Source organism: Kogia breviceps, chromosome 2 (assembly GCF_026419965.1).
Source record: "Kogia breviceps isolate mKogBre1 chromosome 2, mKogBre1 haplotype 1, whole genome shotgun sequence".
Lineage (NCBI taxonomy): Eukaryota > Metazoa > Chordata > Mammalia > Artiodactyla > Physeteridae > Kogia > Kogia breviceps.
Window position 1 is genome coordinate 83,546,901 of NC_081311.1, and position 24,126 is coordinate 83,571,026.

General features: G+C 44.4%; 1 protein-coding gene across 8 annotated transcripts in view; it reads left to right on the plus strand.

The window, feature by feature from the left end:
• TTC13 (tetratricopeptide repeat domain 13) overlaps window positions 1-24,126 on the plus strand; it is a 70,076-nt gene that overhangs the window by 44,896 nt on the left and 1,054 nt on the right. For 4 of the 8 annotated variants that reach the window (XM_059053302.2, XM_059053298.2, XM_067025733.1 and 1 more), the window contains 13 exons: window positions 405-546; window positions 842-1,016; window positions 3,024-3,180; window positions 6,932-7,062; window positions 8,019-8,151; window positions 8,756-8,848; window positions 11,478-11,561; window positions 12,400-12,484; window positions 17,271-17,380; window positions 19,592-19,727; window positions 20,677-20,756; window positions 22,493-22,571; window positions 22,713-22,792. In XM_059053302.2, the coding sequence (XP_058909285.1) occupies window positions 405-546; window positions 842-1,016; window positions 3,024-3,180; window positions 6,932-7,062; window positions 8,019-8,151; window positions 8,756-8,848; window positions 11,478-11,561; window positions 12,400-12,484; window positions 17,271-17,380; window positions 19,592-19,727; window positions 20,677-20,756; window positions 22,493-22,571; window positions 22,713-22,792 (1,485 nt within the window). The remainder of the gene's footprint in view (window positions 1-404; window positions 547-841; window positions 1,017-3,023; window positions 3,181-6,931; window positions 7,063-8,018; window positions 8,152-8,755; window positions 8,849-11,477; window positions 11,562-12,399; window positions 12,485-17,270; window positions 17,381-19,591; window positions 19,728-20,676; window positions 20,757-22,492; window positions 22,572-22,712; window positions 22,793-24,126) is intronic. The other 4 variants (XM_059053303.2, XM_059053299.2, XM_059053301.2 and 1 more) reach the window with 1 other exon arrangement.

The following is a 24,126-nucleotide window of genomic DNA, read 5'->3' on the forward strand; positions in this document are numbered from 1 at the left end:
TATACCTCTGTATGATTATAACTTACTTACTTTTTTCCAAAGGAGAAACATATGTTTCTATCCAGATAATTAAAATTTACACAAAGTTGTTTTAGGGGTTGGAGCTGATCATGAGTTGGGAAAAGGGATTTGAATAAGCATTTGTCTTTGGAAATCAGTAAATTAATTTTCCCCCAAAGGATTTCAAGAGCTCTGTGGTGATCCTATAATCTGGTAAGATTTAGAAAAAGTAAGTAGGGTATGATGCGTCAAAGGCTAAGTAGCTATAAAGCGGTAAAATAAAAAAGCAAACACCCACATTAAAGTATCGTATTTGTAGATTGAACCATAATTCTAAGGATAACTTATTCTGTATGTTTACTGAAATGCTTATACTATGTTCATTACTATTGTTAAATACCTAGAGAGCTGGGCAATTTTGAAGCAGCCACTGAGAGCTTTCAAAAGGCTCTGTTGCTGAACCAAAATCACGTGCAGACCCTCCAGCTTCGGGGAATGATGCTTTACCACCATGGCAGCTTGCAGGAAGCCCTTAAGAACTTCAAGGTGAGCATCCGTAAGTGAGAAGCGCTGTAACTGCAATTCTGCGTCATTCTTCAACAAAGTTCAGTGAAATGAATGGGGTCAGCGGGGAGGGCGGGCAAGAATAGTGCTTATACTTCAACAAAAAGAAAGAGGAAAAAACCATGGCCTGGTCCTGTAGACTGATTTACTGAGGATGTATTTCGTCTGGTTAAACCTGGAGAGAAAACTTTCCTAATTCCAGATTAAAGAAGAAAGTACTTTAAAGTTTCCTTAAACTATCGATTCTAATACAGCATTTTCTCCTTTGATGCCTCAGCGGTGTCTGCAGCTGGAACCATATAACGAGGTGTGCCAGTACATGAAAGGACTCAGCCACGTAGCAATGGGACAGTTTTATGAAGGGATAAAAGCACAAACTAAAGTTATGCTAAATGACCCTCTCCCAGGCCAGAAGGCCAGCCCAGAGTACCTTAAAGTGAAGTATCTCCGAGGTAAGTCAAACAGCTGCAGAATCACCGAGGCTGAGCGCTTGGAGTAGGAGTCATACTGCTTGTGTCTCTGATGTTCCGTGCTACGCAGTTGAGTCTCAGAGCAGCTGGGTGACTAGTCCTCAGCTGCCCCTTGGTTGGTGGTGGTATCTGGGTTAGAGGGACGGGCCCATGTCTTCTAAAGGCCAGTCCAGCGCTTTTTTTTTTTCTTTTTTTTCCCTCTTCCTCACATTTTTTCTTTCTAAAGTTAAAAAATTTTACTTATGCCAAAAAAACATATTTTGACCTAAATGTGACAATCACCTGGGTATCCATGACTTGTCACACCTCATCCCGAGATACAGGAATGACAGGAAAGGATTATGAGGTTTTTACTGTTAAATAAAAACTTGGTATCTTTGATCTGTCATGCCTTCATATCAGAATTCCCACATAGTTTGGAGAATTTAAATTGCGATGAGAAGAAAGCAGATCTTAGGGTTATCTTTTTATTAGTCAGTCTTACCCTTTTTCTGCCATACATAAAGACATTTTTGTTTTTCATATAAAGCCCAAATCTTTACTTTTATTCCTTCTCTTCCCTTTATCATTAGCCCTCTGTACTAGCACTGGCCAAGTGAAAACATTTACAAGCCATGTGTGTAATTTTAAATTTCTAGTAGCCACATTAAAAAAGTAAAAGCGAACAGGTGGAATTCATTTTAATAATATATTTTATCTTATTTAACTCGGTACATCCACAATATTAGTTCAGTGTATAATTAATATGAAAACACTATTTATTGGATATTTTACATTTTTTGGTTCTAGTCTTTGAATATGGCATATATTTTACACTTACAGTTCATCTCAATTTGAATGCTAAATTTTCATTGGAAATACTTGATCTGAACTTAGATTTCATAAAGTTTAAAGTTGTAAAAGTAGACTGATATATGTAAGCTGTTCCAAACATACGGCAGTTTTCTAATGATTAAATAAAATATCAGTTTTAAGTTTAAATTCATTCAAATTAAGTAAAATCTAAAGTTCAGTGTCTCAGCCACACTAGTCACCCCTTAAGCTGTCAGTAGCCAGCTGGCTAGGGACTACCTTTTCGACAGCACAGCTCTTTACTCTAAATTGTAATTCCCTCATTTTTCCGGGTTTAGGAGAACTTGGACTTGTGAACTATAGACCGAAGATGGGGGCACTCCATATCCTGGTTTTTTCTACACTGCGTCCCTAGAGATAAGCAGCAGTTGGTCAGTCAGTTGATGAAATCTCATACGTAGTCAGTAGATCTATTAGTTGAGAAGGAAGCAGGCTCTGTCTAACACTGAACTTGCATTCCCAGACTCTGGAATTGAATAGTGAGATCTTTGGTGTTGCTTATGGAAAGGTGGTTAAAATTTAGCCGAAGTGGACCCCGATTGACTGGCTTGTATTTGACCCTGGTAACTCAAGTCAGCGGCAGGCCACCTCCGTTATCATATAATAGTGACTTGCTAAAATTTGGAGTCTCCATTTAGAATTCTTGTAATTTTTTAAAATAAATTTATTTATTTATTTATTTTTGGCTTTGTTGGGTCCTCATTGCTGCGCGCGGGCTTTCTCTAGTTGCGGCGAGCCGGGGCTATGCTTCGTTGAGGTGCACGGGCTTCTCATTGCCGTGGCTTCTCTTGTTGCAGAGCACGGGCTCTAGGCGCGTGCGCTTCAGTAGTTGTGGCGCTTGGGCTCAGTAGTTGTGGCTCGCCGGCTCTAGAGCGTGGGCTCAGGAGTTGTGGCACACGGGCTTAGTTGCTCTGCGGCATGTGGGATCTTCCCGGACCAGGGATCGAACCCGTGTCCCCTGCATTGGCAGGCGGATTCTTAACCACTGCGCCACCAGGGAAGTCCCAGAATCCTTGTAATTAAATAACGGTTTATTATGAAGTATTTGTACAGACTGGCTATAAAAAATTACAGTTAGCGATAAAAACCATCTCTTTGGCATATCCGGGTGTGTCAGATCCCCTTTCCCATCCGCAGAGTATTCTCGATATCTTCATGCACACCTTGATACTCCCCTTACGGAATATAACATTGACGCGGACCTGCCCGGGAGCTTTAAAGACCACTGGGCTAAGAATCTGCCTTTCCTCATAGAAGACTACGAAGAGCAGCCAGGGCTGCAACCCCACATAAAGTGAGTGCTTTATTCATTTTTTTATTTTTTGCATCTTTATTGGAGTAGAACTGCTTTATGATGTGGTGTTAGTTTCCACTGTACAACGAAGTGAATCAGCTATACGTATATATATATATCCCCATATCCCCTCCCTCTCGCGTCTCCCTCCCACCCTCCCTACCCCACCCCTCTAGGTGGTCACAAAGCATCAAGCTGATCTCCCTGTGCTATGCAGCAGCTTCCCACTAGCTATCCATTTTACATTTGGTGGTGTATATATGTCAGTGCTACTCTCAAAGTGAGCGCTTTAAATGAAGATTTTTTTTTCTTTTTCAACACTGAGCTGTAAGTGCATCATAATATCTCTTGGTCAGTAAATGGCTTTCTATTCATGTTTCTGATGAATTTATTTTTGAATTGGATGTGTCTGCAAATATTTCTTTTAGCTTACCTTTGGACATCATCTTTCCTTTTACTGCGACATTCCCTGCTAATGTGGGGTAACTTCAAACTTCAAATGTACTTATACTTCTTGGTAGTGTTTGATATGCATTATTCCTTTACCGTGTTACTTTAAAACAAATTTCTTAACATATTAAAAGTTTGAAATTACAGCACTGGCCAGTACTGCTGCAACATGGCAAAATGGATATGCTATAAACGGCTATCCCATTACAGAACAATTAGATTTAGAATAGAGATTAATTCCTGGCAGTCTAGCAGTGTCTTAAAAATTAGGAAAAATCTGTAAAGATCAGCCCCCTCTATGCCTAAAAAGAAAGAAAAGAGAAGGTATTCAAACTACAGTGATGGATGGTAAACACATTTTAAAGGAAGAAGGTATCCTATCCAGTGGAGTGCCTTGAGGCATGGCAGGGTGGGTTTGTTGACCTTCAAAGGGCTAAAGTGATCCCATATTGGAGGCATTCCCAGGATCTCAACAGAAGCAGACACAGATCCTTCCTGGGGAGAAATTAGTGCCAATTTATACCTCAAGTATTCCCACAGATTAAGATCATTAGTGTGAGAATGAAAATCAAGGTGACCAAAACCATTTGTGAGAATCAACAGAAGCAACAAACAATAGACTTTGACCCTTAAGGACTTCAGATATTGGAATTGTTGAAAACAGACTCTACAATAACTCTAAATGAAATGCTTGAAGAAATTTTGAAGAGATCACAAACATGAGCAAGAAACATGAGATTATAAAAAATGACCAGACAGATGCCACAGACCCACATGCTGCAGACCAAAAAAATAAGCTCTAGGAATAGAAAATATAATCATTGAAATGAAGAATTCAGTATACAGGCTAAAAAGCAGATTAGATGTAGCTGAGAGAAAATTGCAGAATTGGAAGATAGAGCACAGAGAGTCAAGGAGTTAGAAAAGTTGAAAGAGGGAAGATACGTAAAATGTAAGAAGGGCTAACACATGTGTAATTGAAACTCCCGAAGGAGAAAATGGAGGAGAGGCAATATTTGAAGAAATAATGGCTAAGAATTTTCCAGAATGAAGGAAACACATACATTCATAGATTTTTTTTTTTTTTTAAGCAGGGTAAATGAAAAATCCATTCAGACACATCATAAGTAACTGGAGAACACCTAAGGTAAAGAGAAAAATCTTAAAAATAGGAAAGTCGTATCACCTACTCAGGGTCAATTATTGGACTGACTGTAAACCTTTCAACACCAACAGTTTCTGCAAGTAAAAGTCAAACAGCTAGTTAGAAAAGTGCAAAAGACATGAACAGGTAATTTCATCAAGGGGAAAACATGAATGGCAAACATATGAAAAGATGCTTCCGTTCATAAATATATAAGACCACATGAGATGCTTCACCCACTAGGTAAACAAATATTAGCAATACAAAGTCTGATAATAGTAGTATTGACCAGAAGGAGGATAAGGGAAAATTTCATATACTGGGGTATAAATTGCTCCATGGACTTCTGCCAGCAGTTTGTCCTTATTGTGTAAAATCGAATATTTGCACGTCGTACAATCTTTAAGTTCTGCTCCTGTGTGTGTATTCAGGAGAGAACCATGTACCTGTGCACATGTCTGCTTGGAGACCTGTTGCTTTTGTTGTTGTTGTTTTGGGGTTTTTTGCGGTACGCGGGCCTCTCTCTGTTGTGGCCTCTCCCGTCGCGGAGCACAGGCTCTGGACGCACAGGCCCAGCGGCCATGGCTCACGGGCCCAGCCGCTCCGCGGCACGTGGGATCTTCCTGGACCGGGGCACGAACCCGCATCCCCTGCATCGGCAGGCGGACTCTCAACCACTGCGCCACCAGGGAAGCCCTGGAGACCTGTTGATAGCAGTTTATTTGTTCACAACTGAAAACGAAATCATCCCAAATGTTCATGAACAGAAAAATGGATAAATGTGATACTGTCACATAGTGGGGTATTATACAGCAGTATAAACAAATGACCCAGGCAACAGTGTGGGCTAATTTTGAAATATAAAGCTGAGTAAAAACAGCAAGTTGGTACATTGCAGTGTCACATCATTTTTCCCATAGAGCTCATAAGCAAAACTATCAAATATATTGTTTAGGGATATACATATGTGACCTGTTTTTTAAGAGAAGAACGTCAGGGAATTGTGGACACAAAATTCAAGATAAGTTACCTCTTCCTGGGAGGCAGGAGGGTAGGACAGGAAAGTGGCATACATGTAGGTAGAGCTACATAATTGTTCTAGTTCTTTTGTTGAGTCATGAGGTTGTATGCTTTTGTAAGTTTCAATAATCAAGATAATGAAAACAAAATAGATTGCTCAAAGAGGTATGTATGTTCTCTAGCACCGGTTTTTAGAGAAATACTTATGTGCAGAAAAGCGGGGGTCCTGAAGGGCTGTGCTTGGAGAGGCCTGCTCACCAGGCTGGCCCTGGGCTGGCGTCCGGGAGTTGGGGATTTGGGGATCTCCCCCTACCCCCAAGTGCCCAGAGCTAAGAATGGCTCCCAGCACCTGCGCCATGTGTATGCACAGTGTGGTTCATGCTGAACACATGCCCTCCTCTGGGGGCCTAGGGTACCTGCCAGGCAGGGGCGCTCACGTGGTCAGCCCCCGGTACAATCCCTGGGCACAGCGTGTCCAGTGAGCGTTTCACTCGGGGAATTAGTGCCACGTGCCTCCTCAGGCTCCTGGAAGTGTGCCTGGCTTCCTCTGGACCTCGCCCCACGTGCCTTTTCCCTCTGCCGATTGTGCTGTGTCCTCAGAGCCACGAGTACAACAGTACACAGAGCCGGGGAGTCCTCCTGGTGAATTACTGAACCCTTGGGGACGCTGACCCAGACTGCAACTTAGAATTGCAGTCTTCGTTATGAAAACTTCTAGCAGGTTGGCGGGTAAACAATAGCAGTCACATACACGATTCCCAGTACGCTTGGCATCCTATAACTTGGGGCCGGAGCAGGAGACGGACGTAGGGTCGGGTTTGGTTGGCCGTCAAAAGAGGCAGTCCCTGTGTTCTGGAGAAGTTTACAGAGCAAATAAGGCTCTGACGTGTCTTCTGAGTTGCACACTAGTTATCAGCGTGACTAACAAGCACGTGACGGCGACTGTGCGTGCACTGTCATGAAGAGTCCTTCTCTGAATTTGTGTCTGGTTGGGTACAAGCCACTGAAGGGAGGATTATGTGGGCAGAAGTTCCTTGATTATTTTTCCAGTGGAGGAAGCTGCTGCTTTTCAGGTGAACTTGGGTAACCAGATATCCGTGGTAAAAGTCTTTATCATGTACGTAATGTCTCTTCCAGAGATGTGTTACATCAGAATTTTGAGAGTTATAAGCCCGAGGTCCAAGAGCTGATTTGTGTAGCTGATCGTTTGGGATCTCTGATGCAATATGAAACACCTGGTTTCCTGCCAAACAAGAGAATACACAGAGGTATTTTAAAACTGTCTGAAAATGGAAGTGTTTATGACAAAGGAGCAGAGGATTGGTAAACCATGTTGTGCTTTTGAAAAGAATCATTTGTTGTGCTTACTGAAAACCTCCATGTGAGCAGAGCAGAAATGTATAGATTCATTCACACTGAATTCTGAGAGAGGGCTGCCTCCAGCTTTGGCTCTTATGCCGTTGCTTTGGTGTAGATGTAGAAGGTGGGTCTTCAGTCATTGCTGTAAGTCGGACAGCTCATCCACCAGAGCTGTCTCCTTACTGTAGGGTGAGGAGGGATTTGAACCTCAGTTCTTTCAGGATTGGGAACAGACAAGTGTGAGGTTGTCTCCAATTTCCTCTCATAGAGTTGAGTTTTAGTCAGGCCTTCATGTAATGCATCTCTGGTCCTGTTAAATTACCAATACTTGTGATTCTTTTTTTTCCCCCCGGTTTATTTTCATTTTTATTCATTTTTTTGTCTTTAAAAATTTTTTTGGTCATTTTTTTAACATCTCTATTGGAGTATAATTGCTTTACAATGCTGTGTTAGTTTCTGCTGTATAACAAAGTGAATCAGCCATACGCATACGCGTATCCCCATATCCCCTCCCTCTTGCGTCTCCCTCCCACCCTCCCTGTCCCACCCCTCTAGGTGGTCACAAAGCACCGAACTGATCTCCCTGTGCTATGCGGCTGTTTCCCACTAGCCATCTATTTTACATTTGGTAGTGTATATATGTCCATGCCACTCTCTTACTTTGTCCCAGCTCCCCCTTCCCCCTCCCCGTATCCTCAAGTCCATTCACTACGTCTGCGTCTTTATTCCTGTCCGGCCCCTAGGTTCTTCAGAACCAACTTTTTTTTTTTTAGATTTCATGATTCTTTTGCCGAGTTGTGGGCGAAGATCATTCCCTCTAAAGGGTACCTACAAACTCTGTTTTCCCCACATTTCCTTCTTTTAGCCATGGGTTTGGCAGCCTTAGAAGTCATGCAAGCTGTGCAGCGTACATGGACCAGTTCAAAGGTTCGAATGAATGGGAAAACGCGGCTGATGCAGTGGAGAGACATGTTTGACATCGCAGTGAAGTGGAGACGGTAACTGACGTTTCAGTGAAAATAAGCTAGTCATCTTATCATTGTCAGAAAATGTTAAGTCTCCTCTAGTTCACAGGTTTTGAATCCCCTTTTATTTACTAATAATGGGCCTTGTAAGTTATGTTTTCCTCTCTAAAGTTTGTCAGAAATTCCTGACATCATTGTTCTTTGAAATACACTCGACGAATATTTATGAAATAGGAATTGATTGTTTCCGTGCTTCCGAGCACATTTTTAAGTGAAGTGTTGTAGAAAAAGCGGTCTCTCCGGAGGAGCATATCATTCATTACCTGTGGTACCTTTGAACGAGCTTCAGTGCACCAGTCTTCTTATGCTTGAAGTGTGGGCCTGGCCAACCAGCTACAGTTTAGAGGGGGGACCGCTGATACTCATTTTCATGAGAAAAATCCTGCTCTACTAGTAAAGCTGTACTGACTTCTTCCTTGGTCCAGTTAGAACATCTTTTTGGAATTTGCAGGTTTGTGTTTCATACTTTTGGATGTAATGGACTTTTCCAAAGACGTCTACATGTTTTATTTTGCATGCTTTTGAACATGTCTAGGTTTTATAAGGTCTTCATTTTTAAATAAGCTCTATTTTACAGGACTGCTGACCCAGACCAGCCAGTGTTATGGTTGGATCAAATGCCAGCACGAAGTCTTAGCAGAGGTTTTAATAACCACATCAATTTAATCAGGTATGAACATTCTGTTTATCTTTCCTGTTCTCATAGGAGTTTATTTTAAATCGTCAGTTCATGGAGACCACGAGCAACCCAGTAGCTCCCTCCTCGGTGACTTTTGGACACAAATCAGCTCTGCACCTGCAAGGTCCTTCCCGCATTCCTTTGAGCTAGCCTGGTTGCAGAAAGAAATGCTGTGCCCCTTCTCCAGGCTCTTTGCTGCAGAGCTCAAGTGAAGGCTAGAGTGCCAGATTTTTGCCTAGATGTCAGTCTTTAAAGGGTCCTAAAACATCATAGAAAGTAATTAGATGGAGAATATTACATTACCGTAAGATGCTGATAATATCGTGTGGCTTAAAGATTCTTATGGTGAGGGAAAGACTTCCCCTTCCAACCCTGCAACACCCAAGGCGGTTGGATGAAAAACGCTGTCTGGGTGCTAAGCTGCCTTCCTGGGAGGATGAGCCAGGTTAGCTGGAGAGCTTTGGTTTTGCCCAGAGGCTCTGGCAAGTTAGGGGCATGGGTGAAGTGCTCACCTCGTTACCCGACCCTTCCTGTGCCTAGCCACCCTCTAGATACATGATGAGCAAATATTAAAGCGTATCAGCTTCAGTATCAGACCCGCTGAATTTAATTCTAGGTAAATATTACATCTGTGGTGGTTGTGACACATCTAAAATGCTTCTAATTCCAGAACCCTGAATCAAGAAAATATTATAATATACAACTTTGCCATTTAAGTTTAACGGAAATGTTCTTAAGACATTTATTTTCTTAATTCCTAGAAAATAGATTTCCTTTCCCCTTGTGACTTGTATATTCCTGTTTCTTAGAGAATAATTCGTGACATTCACAGGTAGACTCAACTAGCTTTAACTAAAGGCCACTCTCCATGTGCTGTGCAGCATGATGGTGGTTTAGCTGTGAAGCACAGCCTCTCACTGCAGAAGGCTCGTAGCTTAGTGAGGAGGCTGGACCTCACCAAGCTACGAGCCTACCATGCAGTGTGTTAAGAGTGGTGGCGGTCACGTGGACAGGATGCCGGGGGTCCCAGTCCAGCCTTCAGGTGATGCTGTTTGGAAAGATGGAAAGCATGGACCCACCTGTGAGTCAGGCGTGGACCCCCCTGTGAGTCAGGCGTGGACCCCCCTGTGAGTCAGCCGTGGACCCCCCTGTGAGGCAGGCGTGGACCCCCCTGTGAGTCAGGCGTGGACCCACCTGTGAGACAGGCGTGGACCCACCTGTGAGTCAGGCGTGGACCCACCTGTGAGTGAACCGTGGACCCACCTGTGAGTGAACCGTGGACCCACCTGTGAGTCAGGCGTGGACCCACCTGTGAGTCAGGCGTGGACCCACCTATGAGAGTCAAGCGTGGACCCACCTGTGAGTCAGGCGTGGACCCACCTGTGAGTCAGGCGTGGACCCACCTGTGAGTCAGGCGTGGACCCACCTGTGAGTCAGCCGTGGACACACCTGTGAGTCAGCCGTGGACCCACCTGTGAGTCAGGCATGGTCAGGGAGCTATCACTAATTCATTATGACTGGTGATTAGTTTATGATTAAGGAGCTGTCAGGAGTCGAGGCTGGAAAGACAGGCAGAGGCTGAAACATAAATAGCTTTTTTTCTCCAAAATGTAGCTAACATATCCATGCTAAGGCACCTCTTGTCCTGAAATAAAAGAGAGTCATTCAGAGATCATAAGCAGAGAAGTGAGCTGAACAGATTTACACATTTGGGTGATCACTTCGGCCACAGGTGGCAGAATAGATGAGAGGGCAGCGACTTGCCTTGGAGGCGTGGGACTGGTTAGAAAGTTGTGGAACATTCCGGCGCACTGGTACCGAGGTCTGGAAAGCTTTGTGGAAGTGAGCTGGAGGGGAAGAGTGGATGCTGCGAAGGCAGGGTCGGAGCCCTGGGGGTGGGTTAGAAGTGAGGGCGAGCCTGCAGCTGCGGGTAGGCGGTCCCGTTGCCGGGCGGGCACGTGGTTGCCCCAGTAGGCCCGGAAGCCCCAGGGCAGGACGGAGGTGAACACGCTGGGGGGCTGGAGTGCGTTCCTGGACTTGAGGTTTGACGCGCCTGTGCGGAGTCCAGGGAGCGGCGTCCGGGGAGCAGTCGGCTTCGTGTGTCGCCGGACACGTACATCAGTTGGATGGGTACATCGGCGTGCTGGCTGTACGTGAGGTTCTGGGAGAGTTTTAAAAATGGGGGTGGGGGTAGAAACGGGAGGAAAATACTACTTAGAGTGGTAGAGGAGATGAAGACAGCTAGTAAGCTAGGCAGCAAGAGAAGGAGGACTGGAAGCTGATGCTATATCAGGAGCGCCGAGGCACGGCAGGAAGCATATTGCCGAAAGGATCCGTAAGGGGAGAGGGGCGCCCAAGTCTGAGCCCCGTTTAAGTACCTGAGGACTTTTCTTCCTGTTTTGGCATCTCCAGGGCAGAGTTTGGTGCCTTTCCCACCAGAAGAAGCCCAGTCGCTGACCATCAGTCTTGCTTAGACAGGTGTTGGTGTGTCTCCCGTTCTTTGGCTGCAAACAAGTGAATTTCCCAGCTCTCTTACTGTCCTTTTGAATTAACTTTGAAATTAGATATTGTGTGGAACATATTTCTTTGTAAAAACATTCTTAATTGTTTTTTCTTACAGGGGTCAGGTGATCAACATGAGATACCTGGAATATTTTGAGAAAATTCTTCATTTTATTAAAGATAGAATTCTAGTTTATCATGGGTAATCCTTCAATTTTCTTTTCTTAGTAATGGATAAATTTTATGTATTTTACATTAGTTATATTGATGAAACTTGAAAACCAAGCCTACTGACAGACTAAACAAAATATGTCATATTTTCCCATAGTGTTTGGAATCATAAAGCCTTTCATAATCATTTATCAGCCTTCTCTTTAAGAGCTTCACAAAATCCATGGACCTTAACTGAGTCTTTTTATCTTACATGCAATGCTGTGACTTTTCTAGCCTCTTTGAAAGCGTCTAGCCTTTCTTTGAATTCAGAGAAAGTAGGATGTTTCTTTGAATTTCTTAATTAGGGATTAAATGAGGGATTTCCACCTTAATACTCACTCTCCCTCAACTGAGAGGCAGTACAGTATAGATAGGACGGCGGACAGAATGCTGGGGAACAAGGAATTCTGAATGTAAGTAAATATAAAATTGGTATAAGAGCCTAGAAGGATACTTCCATTTGAGCAACTTTAAGAAGAAAAAACATTTACTTCTAATTTCATAGTTGGAATAGGAGAATCAAGGTTTTCTGACCAAGCCCAGACCCATGCATGTCCACACAGACACTGGCTGTCCATCCTTTCAGGTTTTCCCCAGTTCACATTCTAGACAGACTGCTGTCTTGTTTCCTTAATTCTCATCTGTAGCCCAATACTCATTAGATTAAACCATCCCATTATTTCAAAACTTTGTCTGTGGTCCACCGTTTTGAATATTGAGCCGCTAGTAATTAAGGATGATTTATTTAAATTAAAGGTAAGAGCATAATTAATTATTAATTTCTGTATTAATTTTAGTTGCCATCTCTCTGTCTTTTCCTTTTTAAGAGCTAATAATCCTAAAGGATTGTTGGAAGTTAGAGAAGCTCTGGAAAAGGTCCACAAAGTGGAAGACCTCCTTCCAATTATGAAGGTAAATTTATCATCAAAATCGCAGTAGGTGTTTTTAGGGAAAACAATTAGTACCTTTTAAAAAAATTTATTTATTTTATTTTTATATTTATTTTTGGCTGCGTCGGGTCTTCATTGCTGCGCTTGGGCTCTCTCTAGTTGCAGCGAGCAGGGGCTACTCTTCGTTGCGGTGCGTAGGCGTCTCATTGTGGTGGCTTCTCTTGTTGCAGAGCACGGGCTCTAGGCTCATGGGCTTCAGTAGTTGTGGCACGTGTGCTCAGTAGTTGTGGCTCGCGGGCTCTAGAGCGCAGGCTCAGTAGTTGTGGTGCACAGGCTCCGTTGCTCCGTGGCACGGGGGGATCTTCCCTGTCCAGGACTCGAACCTGTGTTCTCTGCATTGGCAGGAGGACTCTTAACCACTGTGTCACCAGGGAAGCCCAGTACTTTTTTAAAAAAGAACTCATAATTATTAAATGCATGTTTGTTAATAAGTATTTTAAGTTTTATAAAGTGTGCTACTTGAAAACACTGATAAAAACACATTCTGCATAATAACGAAAATAAACCAAACAGACCCTAGAAGGTAGGAAAATGGAATAAAGAAAACAAAGTCAGTTCAACTAAAAGCTTACAGAAAGAGAGGGGAAAAAAGGTAAGGAGGAAATGTCTGTAATGGATGCTGTGTCTCAACATGACATTAATAATCGATCCCTCACTGAAGGAACGAGCATCTCAGATCGATATTTTAGAGCCCAGCTATGTTCTGTTCACAGGAAACACCTACAACAAGATGACATTCAAAAAGTTGAAGGCGGAAAGGTAGGCAGGCAGATGCTACTGAAGAAAAGCAGGTGTGGCAGTATCAGTATCAGAAACATTGGAATTCAGATAAAGGGCATGTCAGGGGACATAAATTATACTGTTTAAAAGTATAATCCATTAAGAAGTTATAATTTTATGCACCTTTTCTCCACCTAGGAACATAACTACCCAAAAATGCGCCAACAGCAGGTAGATTTGGTTTTTTTCAGCTAATGGTTTGAACTATGACATAGAACTTGAATCAATGTTCTCCTTGTAGCTATAGTAGATGAGATTGATTTACATCAAATAAACATTAAGAAATTTCTATGACTGACCAAAGCTTACCCATTTCTAAAGAATAACCAGGAAGCATCCCGTCGTGGACAAAGCCATGAGCTGACTCTATACCCAGGGGGGTCCAGTCTGCTCACCGGGTTTGACAGGGTCTCCCGGTCTCATCCCAGGCGCTTGTGTGCTGGAGAGCCATGATTCTGGCTGACCTGCTTGTTGTGAGGGTCTCATGAACTGAGGCAGTGGTTCTCAGTCTTCTCAGACCCGTCTTTACTCAGTAAACATGTTCAGATGGCCCCTTTACTGCACTAGAATGAAATTCATAAAGAATGTATCCCGGGCTTCCCTGGTGGCGCAGTGGTTGAGAATCTGCCTGCCAATGCAGGGGACACTGGTTCGAGCCCTGGTCTGGGAGGATCCCACGTGCCACGGAGCAACTAGGCCTGTGAGCCACAATTACTGAGCCTGCGTGTCTGGAGCCTGTGCTCTGCAACAAGAGAGGCCGCGATAGTGAGAGGCCTGCGCACCGCGATGATGAGTGGCCCCCGCTCACCGCAACTAGAGAAAGCCCTCGCACAGAAAAGAACACCCAACACAGCCATAAATAAATAAATAAATTTTTTTAAAAAAAGAATGTATCCCACCTACTCAAAAAATTCTTTCAAAAGTTACCATAGGGCTTCCCTGGTGGTGCAGTGGTTGAGAGTCCGCCTGCCGATGCAGGGGACGTGGGTTCGTGCCCCGGTCCGGGAAGATCCCACGTGCCGCGGAGCGGCTGGGCCCGTGAGCCATGGCCGCTGCGCCTGCGCATCTGGAGCCTGTGCTCCGCAACTGGAGAGGCCACAACAGTGAGAGGCCCGCGTACCGCAAAAAAAAAAAAAAAAAAAGTCACCATAGTGCCGTAAGGGAGTTATAAAAGGTAAGTTGTTTATAGTAGAAAACCATGTATTTCAGTATGTCAACATTCAGGCATGTCTTCATGAGAAGCCATAAAGAAGTAGCCCGTTGCTTGCACGTATGTGTAAAATCTTGGTGAACGTGACAGCAACAGATGCAGCCCTGTATCCATGTGTCATTTGGTGACTCAAGTGTCATGAGCTACGATGTCGGCAATAACATTGTGTCCACACAACGTATAGTATCCTCTTTCCTCAATTTATATGCTGTCTGCATCCCTAGGAAAGTCAGTGTGTATTAAAACTGTAACAAATATTTAGCGTGTGAGTGTAAAACGGAGTCTGCTTCCAGGCCCAGATAATCATTACATTATAAACAGGTTCTTCATTTGCGTGAAAGTCCAGTGGGAGTCGCGCCTGTGTGACCTTCCCCTGCACCCGACAGCTACCACATTCTCCCATAAATTCCCCAAACGCCCCCGAAGGGGCAGAAGGGCTGCACCGAGGGCCGCTGGATGCACCAGACAGAAAGAAAACTAGAGCCTGACTCAGGTTTTAGTCTTTAGCTGCCCTGTGGGTATTTTAGGCATTTAAATTTACTATATTAGGCAGAATACAAAATCAGCTTAGGGGTATTTTAATATATGTATATCTTTGTCTAAAAAGAAAAGCGCAATGGACAAAAGGCTGCAGTTGCCTGGAGAGCAGCTAAGGGGCCGGGCGTCGCCTGCCCAGTGCCTGGCTCCCAGTGCAAAGTCACTGCCTGTCTGGCCACATCTGGGAGTGGCCATCCCACTGTGGTTTTGCTCACCACACCTCCAGCCAGGCTGTGGGCACACTGGCCTTTCTAAAGGCACGCGTAGAAGTATATCAAAATACGCCTTTGTGTTTAAAGTGCTTGGTGAATATGACGCCATGACGGCCTCCACTGAGATATAAGTACTTTTGCTGAAAAGTGTGTGTGATATGTGGATTCTAAAAAAAAATAAAACAAATGAATCTATATAGCAACAGAAACAGACTCATGGATATAGAAACCAAACTACCAGTGGCTACCACTGTGGGGAGGGGAAGGAAGAGGGGCAAGACAGGGGTATGAGATTAAGAGATACAAACTACTATGTATAAAATAGATAAGCAACAAGGATATATTATACAGTACAGGAAATTATAGCCACTATCTTGTAATAACTTAATGGAGTATAATCTGTAAAAATACTGAATCACTATGCCATACACCTGAAACTAATATAATATTGTAAATCAACTATACTTCAATTAAAAACTAATACAATAATGTAAAAAAATTTTAAATACAAATAATAGACAGTGCTCTCTGATTACAATGCTAGAAATTTGTGATAATAATAAAGTTTCTGCCACTTGGATTAAAAAAAAAAAAAAGTACGTGTACTTTTTCAGCACATGTACTTTTGCTGAAAAGCCAAGTTCAGATGTACCTCAGCTCCCCTCAGGGCAGCTGGTTAGTAAATTAGGGGACTGGACGTCGAGAGGGCCTGGGTGCGTGTTTCCACCCTGCCACTGCCTCGTGCCAGCTCGGGCCAGACCTCACCTCGCTTCATCTCACCGACATGGTTTCCTCACCTATAAGATGGCGATCGTGTCCTGTCTCATGGGCATATGCTGTGAGCATGAAAGAGCATTGGCACATACTAAGTGTTAGCGCCTTCTGCCTCTACAAGTCCTTGTCCTCATGCAGGACACCTCCCGTCTCGGCCCCTGCTGCTGGCTCTCCTGCTGACGTGCATTCATCTATGTCCTTCTCTGGACCATGGTGAATGCCTGCTGGCTGTGGCTGTTTTTGGACAGACTTTCCCTCCAATACCTTATGCGAAGCACGACCTCCTTTAATTTTACCATTGATCTCTCATTCAAGTCTGTCAATCCTAGGAAAATTTTGCCTACACTAAATAACTGAATTGGGGAGGATTTTTCTGGAGCAATATATTGGCACTTCACTTTGTCAAAAGTGTTTTCAACAGAAAGCTGTGTTCATACTCATCACCCTTAAGGGCCACTCTGATCTCTGTGTAATTCCTTTAGAATACTCTGCTTTGTCACTCTGTGGTCTGCAGAGTTGGGGTGTGTGCATGTGTGTGTATAAAATTCTCAGTTGACAAAATTCTGAGTATTTTCAGACAGATGAGAGTCTACTTTGAAGAAGCACTAGCATAAACACAAGGTGCTCTTTTGAATTATAGGATGTCGAGTACAACTATTGTGCAAAGTATCAAAGTGGCTGCCACTTAAGATGAACGAGAGAAAAGGCCCAAAGGGAGCTCTTAGCAGTGAGCAGGGGCCTTGCCATTGCAGGGAGGCTGTGTGCCTTTTGCTCTGAGGTTCTCTGCTGCCCTTTGGCCGGGGTCACGGGAAGCGTGGCTTGGGCTGAGAGTCTGGGTTGGGGCATGGGGCCAGGACAGAGAATACATGGTGTCTGGCACACTGTGACCCTTCTTAAAAACATGAAAGTCGGGCTTCCCTGGTGGCGCAGTGGTTGAGAATCCGCCTGCCGATGCAGGGGTCACGGGTTCGTGCCCTGGTCCGGGAAGATCCCACATGCCGCGGAGCAACTAAGCCCGTGAGCCATGGCCGCTAGGCCTGCGCGTCCGGAGCCTGTGCTCCGCAACGGGAGAGGCCACAGCAGTGAGAGGCCCGCATACCACAAAAAAAAAAAAAAAAAAAAAAAAAAAAAAAAAAAAAAAAAAAACCATGAAAGTCAGAGTCAGCGCTGCAGAGTGGTTGTGGGATTTTACAGTGAGTCTCACCAGTAACGTGAATTTTCTTTTTCCCCGAAAGCAGTTTAATACTAAAACGAAGGATGGGTTCACTGTGAACACAAAAGTTCCCAGCCTCAAAGACCAAGGGAAGGAATATGATGGCTTCACGATCACTATTACAGGAGACAAGTATGTGTGCTTCCCACGTGTGGGTGTGCAGACGGGGGCTGGTGTCAGAAGGCATGCAGACGCTTGGTGCTGCCACGGGAGATCGGACCTCCTGGGCTTTGGCTGTCTCCTGAAACAAAGATTATCAAGGTCCAGTGTGTAACAAGAACCAGCTTTTTTTTTTTTTTTTTTTTTAACGTGACATTTAGATTATTACAGCAGCAGATAGATATTCTGACTGTGCTAATCTAGATATTAAGTATAATGTCTGATGTGGTTTGTGGAAAGCATTCTTCCGGGTTCTTGAAGTTTGTCATGGGGAAGACTTTTAATAATTGAATGGAAAAAAGATGAGAGATTGGCAGGTTGAAGGCTATTATTGGATTTTTAAATATAGGTTTTAATGTACTATGAGAGTATAAATGCAGTCTTATTGAAACTTTAGAATACAGATTAGAAAAGATTAAAAATTTTAAATCATTATTTCCTTTAAAAACTGAGATTATACTGTACATATTGTTTTATAACCTGTTTCTTTTCTACCCTTACTACGAACATTTCCGCATATCCTATTCTTCGAAGCATTTTTAAAAATTGCATAGTATTCCATTTTAGGGATATTGTAGAGTTGCTCCTACTAATTTTTTTTTGTCATTGATCATTTAGGGTGTTTCCCATTTTTTCACCTTATCAGTAGTAGCGCCGCAGTGACCGTTTTTATTGATGATCATTTTATTTACATCTGAAATCCAGACTTCATCTAGGAGGCTCCATACCCCTTGAGTTCTGGGTGGAATGACCTTGACCCTCTCCATTCACTGCCGTCCCCGAAACACGCACTCCTCAGTTGCTTCCCTACGAGGCTCCACCACTTCTGCCTCAGGGACTTCCGGCAGCTCAGCGGTGGGAGCCATGTCCTCTCAGCCCCTCCTGGGCTCTGGCTTCCTTGTCCGAACTCACACGGGCCTTCGTGAGGAAACACCCGTTTAGCAACTTCCAGGTTCTATGACTCTCCCACGTCGTTGAGGTCTCCATCTCTAACCCAAGCCACTTATCAGAGTACTTTCCCAATAAGGCTCATCCTCCCCCCAGAAGGAGTTCCAGGGTTTTCTATCGATGTGAAATTTTTTCTCCTACCTCTTCACCCATCCATGATTGAATTCCCAGGCAGAAATGGAACTGCCGAGGAAGAGTCCGTAAGTCCTTCCCTGAAACACAGCATCTTTGCTCAGCTGTCTGTCTCACCCCGTTTGTTGGCAGTCTTGCCCGGGGCCTCTGACCCCTACCTAGACTCATGACCCATGCCTCCATCTCCGGTCTCCTGTGGCTGACCAGTGCTTCCTCAGGTCCTAAGGCCAGGTCCACGGGGCGCCCCCGTGGCTCCCGAACTCCCTCCCCAGTCCATACCCTGCCGTTGCCCGTTGACACCAAAGTCGGCGCCCCTGCCGCACATTCAGGCCTTTTGTAATAATGGCCTCAAACAACGCTTCCTGCCTTCCCCGAAGCACTTTCCTGCCAGCGCCTGGCCCGCTAATTCAGCTGGACTGATTGTTCCCCGAGGTCACCTCCCACCTCCTGGCACTGGGCCTCCGGCATCGCCACCCTCCTCTTCAAGACCCACGTTCAGGCCCCTTCTTCCACAAGCATTTCCTGTTTTCTAACATGTCTTCCAGAGCAGATCAGCTCTTTCTCCTTGGAACCTCTGATGAACTGTTAGGGCTCTGCGCATGGTCTCATCATAATCTGTGGCCTCGTTTCCCCCTCCGTCCCTCCATCAAGGCGGCAGCTCTGCTGTGTTGTCCTTTAGAGGGTCTGAGGAGTATTTTCAGTGTTTGGGTACCGGCGTTATCCAGTAAACACCTGTTGCATAGAATTTATATCCTCCACAGAGCCTCACATGGAGCTACACATGCAGCAGAAGCTTAAAGAAAAGGAAACAGTGGAGGCCCTGACCTCGCTTTCAGGACACAGCCCCGGCCCCTGCTCTTCTATTGTAATAGCGTGGCTGTCCGATAAAATGTTTCCTGGGCATTGAAATACATTCTACTCTGTGTAGTTTCCTCCTCCTGTGTTAGCATAAGCTCATGTAAGCAGTGCCTACTGCTCAGAGAGGCAGAGACAGTCTTCCTTGCGTCCTGTGCCCCCATCGCCACGCCGTCCTCCCCACCCTTCCGTGCTTAGCTCTTTGAACCGTATAATACGTGCCTTCGACACACCTTCTTGTGTTTTTAGGGTAGGCAATATACTATTTTCCGTGGAAACTCAGACCACAGAAGAAAGAACACAATTATATCACGCCGAAATAGATGCACTTTATAAAGATCTAACAGCAAAAGGAAAAGTACTGATTCTCTCATCAGAATTTGGGGTAGGTTTTTGTTTATTTTATCTGCGCTTCTGATTCTTTTGTAAACTTCTTAAAGCCTTTACCCTTTCCTTGGGATTACACAGTTTATTCTTGAAATCAGCTTTGATTGACCGGTAAATATTTCTTTTAATATTCTTGTAGAGACAATTCCCGTATTTAGTAACTACAGAAACTGGGGAGGGGGAATGATACATGCATGTAGTGACTGTGTCATAGTATCAGAAATTTGGGCTTTGTCAGGATTTAAGAGAACAGGTCGGTGCATATGGACATGACCTGTGCTGCATTTAGTGACGCTCTCCTGGACTGTGACCTCTTCCCTCCGTTGCTTCCCCGACTCAAGGGGGGGGCTCCTTGGGAGCAGGAACTGCGATGTCACCTCCGTCGCTGTGGCTGTCACTGTGTGGAGAGTTTAGCGGCCACTCCATCCACATTCTGGAATGGATGCCCTTGGCCCTTGGGAAGTTACTTTGTTTCTCAGGATTTTAATCAGTTTATACACATAAATTAAGTATACTGATCACCTAAATCTCAGTGGGCGGGGGTAAGGCACTAATCAGAATCCTGGAGTAGAGAGGCCTGTAGTCTGAGAAAGTGTATTCAGTATGAATAAGTGCTTTGTTTTATTTTAATCTCAGTGTATATGTTGACATTTCAAGTAACATTATAGACTGAAACCGATGTCTAGCTTTATCAGAAAAGGTTGCAGTTTTAAAGGCAGCTGGGGACATACTGCTCTAAACCGAACTGAATGTATACCCTCTCGTGAGAAAAAAAATCATTGGAAAGAGTATAAAATATTCAAGGATGTGAAAAGTAGGTTCTTGTAGGAGAAGAATGAAATAATCCTCTTCCTAATGTAAATGCTTCTGATGTGTCTCGTCACCTAATAAGAAATGAGTTTGTAATCTGTTATTTAAGTTCATAAGTACATGTCTTTTTTTCCTAGGAGACCGATGCTGTTGGCAACTTAATCTTATCCTTAGTTTATTACTTTTATAATTTAATGCCGCTCTCTCGAGGATCCAGGTGAGTGATATCCTCTAATCTGACAGTTTTTGGAGTGAAGAACGCACTCCTTTTGCTTACATCTCCTGTGTGCCTCTGGGTACAGGTACCCCAGCAATGGCGGGAAGACCCCTTGGTTTTTTTCAAAGTCCACCCAAACATGATGTCCTTAATCTACTGCATCACCAAGAGTCTTGGAAGGTAGTTCTAAAAGAAGGTGCTTGGCGTTTATAGGCTGGAGCTCGAAGTCTCACTACATGCACACGTGTGTGCCCTGTGCTTTAATTCCTGATATTTGCCCAGACTGTACCCTGCCCTCTTCTCCCCTCGCCCCAAGTTGTGGCCATTAATTGACCTTTAGCCCTAACGTTTAATACTTTTGGGTCACCAACCATTGTAAAGTATTTTTGTTATTATGAATGAATTCTTGCTACTTACTGAATTCATCAGGCATCTTTCAGGGGTCATTCAAACAAGGATGTGTCTGTAGAGCTTTCTTTTTCTTCCCTTTTATCTGGTACCGTGTACAGTAAATCATGCGAATGGCGTATGCCACCGTTAGCACCTGTTTGACTTTAAGATGTTTTGGCTAAAGTAATACACTTAAATGTCTTGATCTTTAAGTACTACTTTAGAAAGTAAAACTCTCCAAAATGTGGTAGTAAATTTTGTTATAATATGACAGAAGCGTTGGGGGCGGGTGGGCCAAATGGGCGAAGCGGGTCCCCTGTGTGGCGATGGATGGAAACTAGGCTTGTGATCACTGCAGTGTAGACGGGTGCGTGCCCTTACACAGAACTTACATACGGTAACGACGGCACTGAAACAAAACGGGAACATGAAGCTTGTGCCTTCAGGACAGTCGTCATTAGATGTGCCCACGATGGGTGGCGAGCAGGCGGGCTCCACGTGCAGCCTTCCGTCCACCGCCCTTGCGGCAGCTGTGCCGCCCTGCTCTCTGCCTCCCCGCGCCCCTGCCTGTGCCCACACCTCCCTGTCCCTGCTGCCGGCCCGCTTCCCCCTCCTCTGCCTCGGGGGCCCCGCCCGTGGCCCTCGAAGATGCAGCGCACGTGGCCGCGGCCTCCGTGACGGCTTCCCTGGCAGGCGACCCCGGGGCGGGCTCACCCTCGGGTGTCCGCTCGCCGGGGCAAGACGTCTGTCTTAGCTGTCTTCGTCCTGGGCTGCCTGGCACGGGGCACAGAGCTGGTGCCACAAAGACGTCAGGATCCAGAGTGAGTCCGGACTTGCCGGGATGTCCCCGTAACGCAGCAGGCTCCGGGCCAGTCTGTTAGTGCGTTCTGAAAACGCATTCTGCTTGTTTCTTCTTCGGGGCCAAAGTGTGTAATGTTTAAACAATAATATTAATACGTTTGCATTTACAAAGTATATCGTATATATTGCGTTTTAAAGCCAAGCCTCATGAAGGTGTTAAAAATATAAGCAGGCACATTTTCTAATTCACTCTTTCACAAGAAGAGAAAAGCCAAGTGAGGAGAAAACTCCTAATTAAAAGAAACTTTTTGTTCTCAGAAAAATATTATTCTTACGCGTTTACCCTTAAATTAGTAAATCAGTAAATAGTTTTGTTAGTAAATTAGTAAACATTTTTAAAGCAAATGAAAATATTCTTATGTTTAATGTCCAGAGAATTCTTAAGAGAAATAAAATGTCATCTCTTAGGATGGGAAATCCGTGGTGAGCTCTAATGTGGTAACTGTCCGTGGCCTGGCACTGACTGGTAATTGTTCTTTACCTAGTGTGATCGCTTACTCAGTGATTGTGGGAGCCCTGATGGCGAGTGGAAAAGAAGTAGCAGGAAAAATTCCCAAAGGGAAGGTATGTCGGAGCTGGAGCTGGAAGGGAAACATTTAAATCCCCATCTGTGGAGTTTTGTGTTGAGACACACGAATGCAACGGATCCCAAAGGGAGCTTCCCCTCCATGTTTGATCACATTCTTAAATTTCTTTCTTTTTCAGTTGGTTGACTTTGAAGCTATGACCGCCCCTGGTTCAGAGGCCTTTAGCAAAATAGCTAAAAGCTGGATGAACTTGAAAAGGTAACTGCTTATTAGGGGTCAAACAAAAGGATGTTACAACTGAAAAGGGAAAGAAGGGGCTCCCCGTTACTTTTGGAGCGTCATGCAACTGGAATTGTACTCATTTTTATGAGTTATGATTATACAATGAATTTAATCCACTTTTCAAGGTTAAAATGTTTTTGCTGTTGCGTAAGACCCCTTAACAGGTGAGTATGTGGGTAAACGTGAATAATGAATAAAGTAAGGAAACCGGTTTGTGAAGAAAGGGTTACACATGTCTTATTTATATAGTCAGATATCCATATCTCTTGCCTAATCCGCCCTTTGTCCCAGACTCTCAGGGTCAGTATTTGGGAGTGACTTTGAACACTGAGCTGCACCCGATTCAGACTGAGTCTGGGTGGTACTGCCTGCCTTTCAGCTGCATTTTTCCTGCACTCTAGGTTTGGGGAAGGTGGTACTTTATTGTTATTTAGGTGCGGAATACACGTGAGTCAGGAAATGCTAGCCAGAAATTACCCCTGAGGATTACGGCGGGAGAGCCTAGCAGACTCTGATCTTTCCTGGCCCTTGTTTTCAGAAGCACCATGGGCAACGTGTAAATTTGCGATGAAATTAAACTCATAGATGCTTTCATAGTTAGTTAAGATGCAAATCTCACTGTTTAACCTTATTTATTCCTGCTCCTTCTCCATGCTTTTTATATCATAACCACTTCCAGTTCCGCCTTTTATTACCTACTGAACACAGCAACCTCTCTAAAAGTTGCTGGATAATTTGTGCTCTGTTTAAGACAGAAATTTGTGTCTGTAGGACACTTTTGTCCAGTTTGCAAGGATTCCATGAGCTCTGTAATGGAAACTCCTAACAGCTACACCTTGTTGCAGTATATTCTTGTTTCACGTTTACTAGTTTACACATGTTTTGGTAACATGACCATAAGGTCAAAGCCCTCGCCTCTGTTTCCTACATCATTTTACAGTGTTGATCTTTCAACAGCTCTTGAAGGAAAAGATGGCAACACTACCCTATGTTGTGCAGTTGCCCTCTCACAGCGTACCTTGACACCCATCCCACGCTCCTGCTAGCTCTGGGAGTCAGGAACCCTCTCCCTCTGGCTGCAGATATGGGAAGCGGGGCTGAGAGGAACCCCTAAAGCTGATAAGCATCAAGGCTGGACCCGAAACCTGTGTGTTCCGGTTCCATGTCCAGCATGTGCCCCAACGGGATGTGTGTGCATTAACACTCACTGTGCAAATCAGGGATTGATTTTTCTTTCCGAAGACTTGCTCAGTTTCCCAGCAGCTCATGGTGGGAGGCTGCCCGTAGCCCAGACCATCGCTGCAGCAGGA